The sequence below is a fragment of the Dreissena polymorpha genome, chromosome 12 (genome assembly GCF_020536995.1).
Source record: "Dreissena polymorpha isolate Duluth1 chromosome 12, UMN_Dpol_1.0, whole genome shotgun sequence".
Taxonomy (NCBI): Eukaryota; Metazoa; Mollusca; class Bivalvia; order Myida; family Dreissenidae; genus Dreissena; species Dreissena polymorpha.
In genome coordinates this window covers 12,766,522-12,779,935 of record NC_068366.1, presented here as the reverse complement: position 1 = coordinate 12,779,935, position 13,414 = coordinate 12,766,522, and the positions used below count along the sequence as shown (strand labels likewise).

The following is a 13,414-nucleotide window of genomic DNA, read 5'->3' as shown; positions in this document are numbered from 1 at the left end:
AATTATAAAATATGTTTATGTTTATAAACATTTTGCTATTTTAATGCGTGTTTTATGTACATAAATATTTCTTTCATAAATAACTTCCGTCGCTTAAAACCGAACTCTAGACAACCCTTCGACCAACAACTATGGAAATTGGTTTGAATAGTATTTTCAATAAAATTAAGTATTGATTTTGATTTTGATAAATGTCTAGGGGGCTATGAAACAAACAGGTTACACTAGTCATTTTAATTGCCATTAAAACCCGTTTAAACACCCCTTAAGAAAATTAAATGGTTATACAATTTGACTGTATTGTATACAATTGTTTTTTCATTTTCTTTTCAGTACGTTAACTGTCAAATTTTGTTATATCTTTATTTATTTCTTCGTCAATAAGTCACTCATTTCATGTTTTGATTTTTGTATCTGATAACCAATATTTACATTATGTTACAGTCTTGACACAGGTTTGATTATTTATCAAGAGCAAAATTAATGTTTAAGGTAAACATTTAATAAGATGTTATGATAATGTTAATCTTTAAATATTCAAGGTCAGCCATTTTTACTAGCAGAATATCCTCAACAATGTTTTTTTCAAGTATCCATTATATTTTCTTTGTTATTTGATTTAAAGTAAGCATATACAGTTTTTATGTCGACGTATAATAACCTCAAAATTTAAACCATAACATGATTATGAACAAGGAGTACTGATTAACACATATGAACTATGTTTAATTGTGACAGAAACGAAATGCTGTTTACTTCAATGAAAGACATATTTTACAAGTGTACACCGAAACTGACACGTTTTCTCGTACTTATTGCAGACAATGGAGTATGCGTGTCGCATATGAACAAATTTGCACGGATTAATAGGGATTTCCAAATAATGTCTTTGGTGCTTGAATTATTGTTAGTTGCATGTGTACTAAACTCTTGTTGTGTTGATAACTTGTTACCCCTTTTTCTGAACTATTATTCTACGTAAGTAGTCATCAATGTGATCTCTGCTTAAAACAAGTAGGACCGTGAATACAAAATTTAAATAGGTGACGATGACTTCACATAACCAAGAACAACGATAATTGAGTCAGATGTTTGTATGCGTTCTTGTCGCCTTAAGATTACATAGTTAGTACTGTTTTTGAGTTTTAATCAGAAGACAAAAAATCGATTTATCAGTTTTGCTATATGTGCAACCAAATCCCTTATCTTTGGGGCGCTTGGCCTAGTGTTGAAAGAACCTCCTGGATTTCTTATCGCCCATGTATTGTACCCAGTTACAGCTATCAAGCCGTGCGACATTCTTTCTTAGTCGTTTCAGTTTGAATCGAACTTCTGTTTGAGAAGATATGACTAAATCATAGATGAATAAAACCATGGCTTGCCACATAATTCTAATGTGGATTTACATGTTAATATTATGCGGAGCGCCCCTGTCTGAACAAGGTATTTATCTTAATGTTGTGAAATTGTAGATCGTAAAAATGTATTAATATGTTCTGTTGTGTTTTGCTTTCAAATCAAATTTGAACAAGGCGTTCCCAGGTAATGGTTTAGAGATCATATGAATGACGGTTTGTCATAAATGTAGAAATAAGTTATATATATTTTCATCGCCGATTGAATACGGGCTACTGCGTGTGTAAAGCTCAGCATGTATGCCGCTTACTACGAGTACATATCTATGTTGGTTTGCCAGGCCGTTATGTATGTTGTTACTTTCTCCATTGTGTTACTATTTACGACAATGCAATCTAAATAGATACATGCATGTGGTTATAAATAACAATCTCTAGGTAAACATTGTATTGTTTTGATATTAATCTATTTTATTTGATGTTTGGTAACTAAAACATATTTTCGGAAAATTGCTTACTATTTTATATATAACAACGGATAAAAAAATTTTACGATCTTACACTAAAGCCAAAGAATATAATTTCTATTTCGTCCTCATATAAGAGCAATATTATTATTAAATGCCTATCCTCTCAACATTTATTGCACTGTTACCATCATAAATATGGTTTCAAATATGTCGCTCACTTGTATTGTGGGTATATAAGGCCTAACTTATTGCATAATTGTCGCTTTATTATATAATCAAATTCTAAGTCTTTGGACTTATGCAACCAATCGTGAAAAAATGCACGCAATATACTCTAAACGCTTGGAATCAATCCAAATCGAACTGATCAAAGTTTATCATTTAACTCGAGTGTGATATGATTGAACTAGCATTCACTGATAATAGCAACAAATTAACCCAAAAGCCACGGTAGTTAATCACAGGCGCCACCTCTATTTTGCGATGCATAAATAAATTAGCCAATGCTACTTCCGAGGTTGCGTTAACCTGATGTTTTGAAATTTCAAGGATCATGCTTCAGGTTGACTTGGTTTCAATTTTTTTTTTCGCATTACTTAAAAATCGGGCAATTTAGTGCGATTCAGCGAAGATTAATTCATCCACAAATGTACAGAAACTTAAAACCACAGCCCATTTGGAAATATGTCTTCCTTGTGACGGATTTTAATTTCAATTTAGTTAATACGAACAAATAATTAGGGGCGCCTCTTCAGTAAGTAATACAAATTTACCTTTACTCGTACCTGAAAAAAATCGGCCATTTTCACTACCATTTATCTCACGTGGCGGAACACTACACTATTGTGTAAATATTCATTAAAATATGATGTATGTGTTTTAGAGGGTTGTGTTTTGGCAGATGTCAAATGTTTTCTGCGTGATTCATTGCTAAAATGAGTCTGGAGCCAGTCTATTGTAAATCACTACGAACATTCAAGTAGCCTGTAACAATACGGACACGGCTCTAGGCGAGTGCACGTTTTTATCGGTGAGTTACGATCAATCAATTTTGAATTATCTATTTTTAGAACTTTCCACTGTCATGTCCAATATTGCATGTACAACCATATCTGTGTTGACAAGCCCCTGATGAAGACGAAAAGTCGAAAGCGCTAGGGCATATGTATAAAATATGTAATTAGCACTGTTTGAACAGCATATTTCTCCAATCTATTATTACTGCTTTCTGTTCTTGCATCCGTTTTGGATCCAGTGTTTTAGAAAGATTCATTCGTTGGTGTTTAATATTTTTTCTCAACCATATATATATATATTGTGATGCAAAATAGCACAAGCCACGAGAGTGATACAAACTCTTAGAACAATTGACTAGCGTAATATTCCTTTTATTATATACAACAACTAACGAAAACAGTAAACAGATTTATTTTTAACTTTAACAAAACTGACGAAACAATGATTAAAACGGTACGCCATAGTTTATTTAAGACGCGTATGAATACAGTTTATGTAAATTAACGAGTAAACATTCGAACCGGGAAAACACAGGTTTCCGACACGCTTACCTTAATGCCATCGTTAATCCAATTTTTATAACAATTAAGTTGACAACTTTGATCCGATGCTTAAAACAAAAACGTGTAAACGATATGCACTTCTATCTTACATGTCTTTATCGAAACTTAGTTTAAACCACGCTATTTTTTTTGTATTCCTATCGAAATATACATTTATGCATGATAAACACACACTCCAAAATACGTTTTTAACACATAGTTTACTGTTAAAAAACACCACGTCCGACATGTCCTTACAGAGCTAAGATAAAACTTTTGTGTTTTGTCACAGAAATGACGTCACACGATGTACTACGTAATATATTTCGTGATATAAAATGTTTCTATTTTCGGTGCGTGTAATGTGACGTCATTAAAAGGGTCGAAGTAGTCCGGCTAGTATGGTAATACGGAATTGGAAACAGCGAGTAGCGTTATACGGGATTTTTTATTTTAACGACTGATACAACCTGTATTGTGTTAAAAGCATTAAACAGGTATATAATAAAAACTTGTACGTACAATACTCTCTTCCAATCGTATTAAAATGTTCTTAGTTTGTGATATTTTGACTAAATTATATCTTACACATCCCTTGGATACCATAAGTGCACACATGTTATTGACATATTCGTTTAGATACTTTTTCAATTAACTCGAATAGTGTTTGAGTAATTGTAAAAATGAGTTGTGTCGAATGTTTGGTAAAAAGGAACATCTACAATGTGTTTAGTTCTTTGATCATTTTATAAACAAGTCATGTTATTTTTGTCTTAACCGTCAACAATACATGATTTGAATGCTTTCTTCGCGAATAAATGATAAATATCTCGACAACAAGGGTGAACTAGTATGTTACTAGACAATACATGTTCTTATAAACTGTAACATTTGTGCCTATCCAATATTTGAATGACTTTTCTTTTTTAACGAAAGGCCCAAGTTAAACTGTGGATAATATTTAATAATATACATTGAATTTTATACTGAATACGATATTGTTTATGTTTCCAGCTACACATCCCATCTCGAGAGCGTTGTTTAACACAACACCAAATGCGACAGGAACGCAAAATACTCCGTCAAACGCAACTAACACAATAACATCAACTAAAGGTATAATACCAGGGTCAGACCAGCCGTTGTTACCAAAAGCTAAAGAAACGAATGCCACAAAGTGTAAAATTGGCAGGCTAACATAAATGCATAGCATATTGACGATAATTCTACAGGCTAAGACAAACGCATGTGTTGTGTGATAAAGTATTCACGTTCTAACTGCACGATGACATTCATTGTTCTTGTATATCACGTGTACCGAAACTTGATCGCGTAAAATTATAACCTTGAAATGGTTTATTTACGATGTGTTCTATGTATAATGTCTGATCGATACTGAAGCAGGGGTTTAATGGAGACGTCTTATATATTTCACATGAAGTAGCCGCGTCGAAATTGTAGTTCTATTCTAAAAGTTTAGTTTCAGTTTTGTATTTACCGATTGACAAAACGACAGCTGAGGTTATCATGTATATATGTATACGTTTAATAAAATATGTTTGGATGCACACTTTCTGTTAGTTGTTTACTTGACAAACAAAACCTCCAACACACTCGAACCAAACAACGAACATAGTTTCTGGTCTCAAGTGGCGTATTGACTTAAATTGGAGGTTCATGTGAATAACGATCAAATTATTCGATAATGGTTTTAAGTAAACAAAATCTGTGTATAACAAGTACTTGTTAAAATGCTTTCGTATTTTTGAAAACTGTCAAGTTTTTCGCGAACATATAGTTCTATGTTACATGTAAACACAGCAACAAAAATGATTGAATTAAAACAACAGCAGTATTATATAATTAGAAACGTAATATATCACACTACCACTGCACGACATTTAATTTAATAATAAGATGGACATTTGTAAAGCTATGTTTGTAATACACGCATTTTTCAAATTATAGATGAAACGTTTTACAAATGTTTTATTATTCTACCGGTTTATAATTCCTTTAACGATTAAAACACAACGCGTCCTGTGAAATTGTCTCCATACCGGAAACAATAAATGATTCGAATGTTTACTTCCCAAAGTTATGTCAGAAAGGGTGTAAACGTATGTAACTAAGCAAGGCATGTTCTCAAACACTGTATTATTGATGCATATCCCGAAAATAAATGCGTTTATTGTTATAACGTATGGTAAAGTAAAAATGTGGATGATATTAAATTACAGACATTTAGTTTCATTCTGAATGTGATATTTTAAAATCGGGTCTATATACTTAAAGTGAATCATTTTCGTCTCTTCATTATCTTTTAAAGTTTATGTTTATAGCTTCAAGTTCCACGACGAGTGTGACGTCTAACTCAACAACGAATGCAACAGAAACGCCAACACCACCATTAACAACAACTACCAATATAACGTCCACTGACGGTAGGATCTCGTTCACCGACCAGCCGTTATTATCACAGTTTCAGACTAAAATGTATGCCAGAAGGTCCGAAATCGATAGGGTAATATAAATGCGTAACATATTGACAAGCAGATTACATGTGTATTGGTAAGCATTTGTTCTGTGATAAACGATGATATTCATTGTCCGTGAAAAACAAGATCGCGAAGTAGTATCGTGAAATAGTATTACCTTTAATTGGTTGCATTGTGATATGTAATGTTTATAATGGATGACTGATATTGTAACTTGGATATGATAGAGATTCCCGATATTGAGTACACCCATGAGCCGCGTTGTTATAACAGTTTTATTGTGTTAGTTTATTTTCAGTTTTGATTTAACTCATTCCCAACTTTCCATATATGGTTTTCATCAATTGTCGTAGAAGTTAAATGAAATATGTTCAGATGCATAGTTTATGTCATGAGTGTACTTTACAAATGAAAGCAACAACACAAATGAAACAAACACCGAATATTATACCGGGCCTCGTGTAGGGTAAATGGAGATCCGTGTACATTATTATCAATTTGTTTGATAATTCTTTAAAAAATAATAATTTGTCAATAAAACACTTGTTACAAGATGTTCGTATTTTTGATAACTGTCGGGTTTTTTCACAAACAAATAGTTGTATGTATAATGTAAACACAGCCAAAATATGGTTGAGTCAGAAAAATACCTTACCCGGAATTAGAAACAAAGCATAACACGCTACCACTGCATGGCCAAAGCTTGAGTTCGTAGTTAAATATTTTTAATAGATCTTTTTGTTTTACAAATATTTTCCAATTAACGATACAAACTATTACAGACGCTTCATTATTTTACCGAGTTCGATTGATGAGTATACATAAAGCAACTGCTAATTCTAAAACTAGTTTTAGTCAGATTAGTAATGTCGCTTATTTGCGAACAATACAAACATTCTTTTTCAATTGACGTTTTGTTAACAAAATGTTCAATATGCCAAACTGTGAATACGTCTCTTTATATAAAACAGGCAACCCAACATCGACGAATGCATCAAACGCCTCTGCATCGCAAACAGTTACGACTTCGACACCTCCAGGTACCACCACAATGTGCTTGATGCTACAGCACCACATATATATGCTGTAATTTAAAGCAGTCATCAATTATAAGAAACTTAGCACTACGTTGAAAACGTATAACTCTATCCCAACAATAGTTATCTTGTTACAATGACTTACACATAATTTTGATGTACATGGTAGCAAGTTTAGGAACTATTGATACACACTTGTTTCGCAAAGAACATGTATACATGTTATAGCATTGATATCATAATATAAATCCAATATTCCGATGACCCGTTTGTTAAATGATTGGTGAATGCGAGTATTTTACCGACTACTAATTTATTTGTAATACAATTATTATTTTATTTACACTACATTATTTTAATCATATTAAAGTGGTCTTAGTTGGGGATATTAGGACTAAATTATCTTTAAAAAAAAACCTAATGATATTACACAGTGGACACGACTTATTGACCTATACCTTTAAAATTACTCTCCATAATCTTTGCATGTGTTTTTGTAATTCACTATTTAGATCTAAAATGCAAGTGAGATGAGTCGAATGTAATCAAATAGTAAACAATTAAAATTTGATTTTTTTTAACGTCATGTGATATTGTCTACATTAAGACAATAATACATGGTTCGAATTCCTTATTCGCGGTATTATGTTATGTTTTCAAGAAACTGTCTTACCGTATGTAACTAGGCAAAGAATGGTCTTATTCACTGTACCATTTTTGCATATCCAAAATTTGATTTCATTTGTTTTGTAACGAACAGCTAGACTAATGTGTGGATTATCTTACTACTATATATTGAGTTTATCCCGAGGGTGATACTTCAAATCTGGTCTTACATCACAGAGTAAATAAAAATAATTCTCTTCAGATCGTCTCTTTCACTTCATGTTATGTTTATAGCTTTAAGTTCCACGACAACAGCTTCGTCTAACTCAATTAAGATTGCAGGAGAAACGATAGCACCACCATCAACAGAAACTACTAATATAACGTCCACTGAAGGTAGGACCTTGTTTTCAGACCAGCCGTTGTTACCACAGTTTCAGACTTAAATGCATTTGGAGGATAGAATGAATGCGTAACATTTTGACAAGCAATTTACATGCGTTTTAGCACGCATGTGTTGTGCAATAAAGCATAAACGTTCTTATTGAACGATGCTATTGATTGTCCTTGCATATCTAGTGTTCCAACAACAATATCGCGTGATGTAATTACATTATATTCGTTGCATTGTGATGTGTAATATTTATAAAGGATGACTGATATTGCAACTTCGATATGATAGGGACTCACGATATTTTTTAACATCCAAGAGACGAATTGTTATACAAGCTTTAATGCAGAGATTTAGTTTCAGTCTTGTATTTACTCATTAACAAATAGCCATATTAAGTTCTGATCAATTATCGTTTAAGTTTAGTAAAATATGGTCATATACACAGATTATGTCATAACTGTACTTGAAAAACGAACACAACAACATAAACGAAACCAACAACACACATACATGTAGTATCTGGCCTCAAGTAGGGTATTGTCTTTTATTGGAGATCAAGTTACATGATTATATGTTTGATAATTTTTTTTAATGAAAAACTGTGTCTAAACGGCACTAGAAAAAAAGATTTTCGTATTTTAATAAATGTAATTTGTTTCACGTACAAATAGTTCTACATAACATGTGAATAAATAAATCATCTTCTTTAACACGTCCTGTGATATTGTCTCCATTCAGACAACAATAAATGATTAGAATGCTTACTTCGCGGAATTATGTTTAGTTTTCCAGAAACGGTCTACGCATATGTAACTAAGCACGTCACTTGTTCACTGTACCATTGATAGTATAACTTGAAATCCTTTTTTGTAACGAATAGCCATTCTAATATGTGGATTTTTTAACTACTACACATTGAGTTTATTCCGAAGGTTATATTTCAAGTATGATTTAACATCAAAAAGTGAATAATTGTTTGTCCCCTCATCGTCTCTTTCATGTTTATGTTCATAGCTTCAAGTTCCACGACGAGAACGTCGTCTAACTCAACAAACAATACAACAGAAACGCCACCATCACCCTCAACAGCAACTATACAAATAACGTCCAAAGCAGGTAGGATTTTGTTCTAAACCAGCCGTTGATGGTTGACTTAAACGAATTCTAAAGGGTCCGAATCTTTACATTTTGAAAAGATTACTACAATTGTAAACATGAAATGCTGGAGAGTCCTGTTTTTTTTAACATTTAACAACCGCATTGTTTTAAAAGTTGTATTGAATTTACTCATTCACACATAGCCAGATTAGGTTCTGATTTTAATGTGCATTATACAAATAAATAATATTTAGATGCATAGTCCATGATATTTGTATACATGCCAAACGAACACAACATCTCAAAAGAAACAAATAACGAACATAGTAACCCGTTCGCTGGCATAAAGTAGGATATTGGCTTTTTTGTTAATCCAGGTACACGATGATCAATTTATTCGGTTATAGTTTGAAATGAAAATGAATGTGTTTTATAGGATCTTGTTCAACTGGTGTTCGTATTTTTGAAATTTGTCATTATGTGTTACATCAACACACAGTTTTATGTAAAATATAAACATAGCACGAACAATGATTGATTACGAAATCAGCCGTTCACGAGATTATAAATACATTCTAACATTTTATAATTAATGATGAAAAGCATAACGCACGCTTAAGTATTTCACCGATTTCGATTGATGAGTATCCGTTAATCAAACGATATTTATAACCGTGTGTTGGATATAATTTTTTTCAATAGATGATTTTTTAAATTAAATTGTCAATTGCCAAACTTTAAACACATCTCACATCATTTTAAGTGTTACTTATATTAAACACATGCAAACCACCGTTGCTTAGCTATTACGTTACATGTCAATAATATGTGTTGATGTTTAGTATCCAAGAAATGGTAGAGAGATAATTTAGTAATAATATCACCCAATTAGACCGCTTTGGTACGATTTGAAGAAACTATGTTAACTTCAATAACTACTGAATTATAAACAAGTTAATTCAATAAAATATTTGCAATCAACCAACAATAAACACACATGTCGCGTCGGAATATCGGATTCCTATTTCACTATTTATGCGAGTATATGAAATATATTTATGCGATTTGCAAAACATGCGTTTATCAATAACACCTAAACATGCTACGATACGCATTTATTATAACTAGATCTATATGAGGATGTAGCATCGAGTAAATTTCAGTAGTACCTGAAGTTTTCGGCGTCGTTTTTGTTGATGGCATAGGGTCATTGATTTACTAAGCAACTTGATCAGCCCTTCATGAAAGTTATTTAAAGACATGCAGAATATATTTGGACACCTTTTGTAGAAACTATAGGGTAAAAACCATATCAAATTGGTTATTTTTATTATTTTTGAAAACATCTACGCACTGTGACTTTCAGTTTTCCTTTTCCTTCAATGGGAACGGCTACCAGTCTTTAAGGTCGCTCATTCTCACGTAAAGGGTTGTACGCACACAACGTAATGACGTGTACGTTACTGTACGTGCGAACGTACATCTTTAGACTTGTACTCGCGCACGTTAATAAAATATGCGCGAAGGTTAAGGCATCCGGTTATCCAGAGGTTAGACCTGTTAGTGCAAACGTAAAGAAACACATTTTCAGATGTCACTTCTATACCAAAGGCAACAATTAGAATGTGTATGATAAATCCATTTTACATAACAAAGTTTGATACGAATAGTTCACACGCCGGTATTTACGGAGATATTAGGTCAATCTTAAACGAGTTTGGAATTATTTTAAGAAGGTCCTGGAAAGGATTAAGATATAAACTACAAGTCATTGTGAACTTTCAATCTCCTCCGCCCCCCTCAGAGAGTGAAAGGCTTTCGTCCATGCGTGGTTTAATTATGACTGTTGCATTTTAAAATGCAGCACATACTCTACGGAGAGCCGAAGTCGGCCCAAACTGTCACTGATATTGTTTGTTCGACTTTGATGTGCTCAAACTTTATTTAAATCAATATTGTTTAATAATAAACTAAAACAGATGTGTTACACTGCTAACAGTTGGGTTAAACGTATTTTGAATAAAAATGTGTCTTTAAAGTTATCTGATAAGATAATCAAAATTGATTTGTTTCTTAAATGATTCAAATGAACAACGATACTGCACGTCCGTCCTTCAGGTTTAATAAACAAATTGAAAAATAAATTCCAAAGTTAATCTACTTTGGATCGGATGATGAAAAATGCATGCAGTTTTGGTGTTAGTATATGATAAATGTTTGCCTAGCAGGATTGATTTAATGTATCTATACCGTCAAAGTATTCTGAAAACATTTAATTTTAAGAAATGTATTTGAAACTGTGTAGATATACTGATTACAATCAAGCGTATGCATTCTAGTACATAAACATAGTTTGCGGGCATTTTACAGAGTGTCCGTTTTCCAATATCGAACACGGATATTACAGAGCCGTCAATGATACCATAGACTCCATTAACGTGCATTGTGACCGAGTATATCTTTTAAATTCTAATGCAACACTTACATGTCAGCACACTGGGACATGGTCTGAAACGATAACCTGCCAGCAAATCAGTTACGTAAATAAGAACACGAAATGCAATCATGCAGATACAGACTACCGTGTAGTATAAGGTACCCATTAATGTCTAGCGTCCCTTATTTGGGACACCTAGGAAATCTGGTCAGTGTTAATTACTTCAGTAATAAATACACAGTTATCTCTTTTGTGTGGCTGTGCCATCAGTCCTTTGTATCAGGTAACACCAATTAGAGATGAAACAGAAAGATATTTCATGCATTCATAAGGCTGCATTTAACGACAAGGGGCAAAGTTTTCTTGGACTGACAATTTCTAAAAAAGGTATGTACTTATTTATGCTAAATTATACAATTTTTGTGATAAAGTCAAAATTATAAAATTGTAATATTGAAATATGTGTTTTTATAATGTACACTCATGGAAATATAAGTATTTACTTATTTTCCCTTGACTTTTTACTAATCAATATGATGTTCCAAATATGGGACGCTAAGCACATATGTGTAAACATTTAGATTTAGTATAATCTGTAAAAATAACAAATAATACTATTTTACAACTACATTTATATAAATTTATGTTAACAGGATCACTCTAAATGATGTGTTGCATCTTCTTGAAGATGATACAGACTTTCAAGAAGCTGATGTGTTCATGACTGGACCAGAAGATCCTACAAAAAGTGATGAGGATAGCGTAGATGTCTAGATGAAGACCTCGGGGCAATATAAACAAGTTGACAGGGAACCAACTTCTTGCTGATGGTCAGGCCCTGATTGTGGAATGGAATGACAACAACCTTGTATATATGGGCACAAACTGCCACAAAATCACTCAAGTAAACAGGGTCCAGCGTTGGTCAAAACGTGAAAGAAGGTTTATAGAAGTGCAACAGCCAAACGTTATTTCGGAATACAACAGATGTATAGGGGGTGTTGATCGTATGGATAAAAATATCAACACCTACAAAATTGGTATTCGGATAAACAAATGGTGGTGGGCACTGTTTGCGTTTAACCCGGACATGGTTGTTCAACATGCATGGGTCATGTACAGGTTATCCGCTAAATATCAGAACCAACCCATGGATCTTCTAGATTTCAGGCAGGAAATATGCGCAGAGTACCGGCAAGCAAGACAGGCGCGACCACTACATAGCGCCAAATAACACACAGAGAATGTGTGCCTTTTGTGGCGGAAAGTCAACCCGGATCTGTATGTTGGACTCCATGACAGATGTTTATAGCATTTCATCGACAGTGATAAGTGGAGATATATATTTCACAATTCATAGACAGGTGATTGGATTGTAATAAACATGCAGAAAAACATACATTCATGCATATTTGGAAGTAAATGTGTCATTACTAAAAGATGGAATATATATGAATATTGATATCTTATGTGTCTAGCGTCCCAAATTTGGGACATGACTAAAATTGCATAAAGCAATAATATTCCAATAGTAAATATCATAATAAAGTTGTTTAACAGAATAATTATATAGTTCCTTACAGTTTTTAATAAAATTGCAAAAAAAATAATGTGGTCATTAATGGGATGAGGTACCATTTCAGTTGTTTGCTTGCGAACTCAATTTTTTGTAGATATATGGCCACTTATAAAAAGTTAAACTCTCTACCAACATTGATCAAAGTACATTAAAAAAGTGAATGTCCTAATTAAATTGTGTAAATAATGCAAATTATACTCTTGTGCATTTTTCATACTCTAAATTGTAAATATTTTCTGTACATATGTTGGCCACCTAAACGTAATTTAAGCGTAGCGAATAGTGTTATCACGGCAACCCGGTAACTTAAAATCTAAAAACAATTGAAGATACCCTTTTCATTTGTGCGTTTTTGTTAACTGCCTTTCGTAGAGAAACACT

General features: G+C 32.9%; 1 protein-coding gene across 1 annotated transcript; it reads left to right on the top strand.

Annotated features, from left to right (window-relative positions):
- Nucleotides 1-1,251: 1,251 nt before the first annotated feature.
- Nucleotides 1,252-12,228, top strand: LOC127852369 (uncharacterized). The gene is made up of 7 exons (XM_052386329.1): nucleotides 1,252-1,443; nucleotides 4,399-4,500; nucleotides 5,727-5,828; nucleotides 6,854-6,922; nucleotides 7,820-7,921; nucleotides 8,934-9,035; nucleotides 12,143-12,228. Exons 1-7 carry the CDS (start codon nucleotides 1,362-1,364, stop codon nucleotides 12,226-12,228), a joined length of 645 nt encoding a protein of 214 aa, XP_052242289.1. The 5' UTR covers nucleotides 1,252-1,361.
- Nucleotides 12,229-13,414: the final 1,186 nt, after the last annotated feature.

Bases quoted from the DNA above. Each gene is read 5' to 3' on its own strand.
- LOC127852369 (XM_052386329.1), top strand. From the start codon at position 1,362: ATGAATAAAACCATGGCTTGCCACATAATTCTAATGTGGATTTACATG. The intron at 4,501-5,726 runs GTATAATACCAG...TTATGTTTATAG, and splicing joins CACAATAACATCAACTAAAG to CTTCAAGTTCCACGACGAGT. The intron at 6,923-7,819 runs GTACCACCACAA...TTATGTTTATAG, and splicing joins TACGACTTCGACACCTCCAG to CTTTAAGTTCCACGACAACA.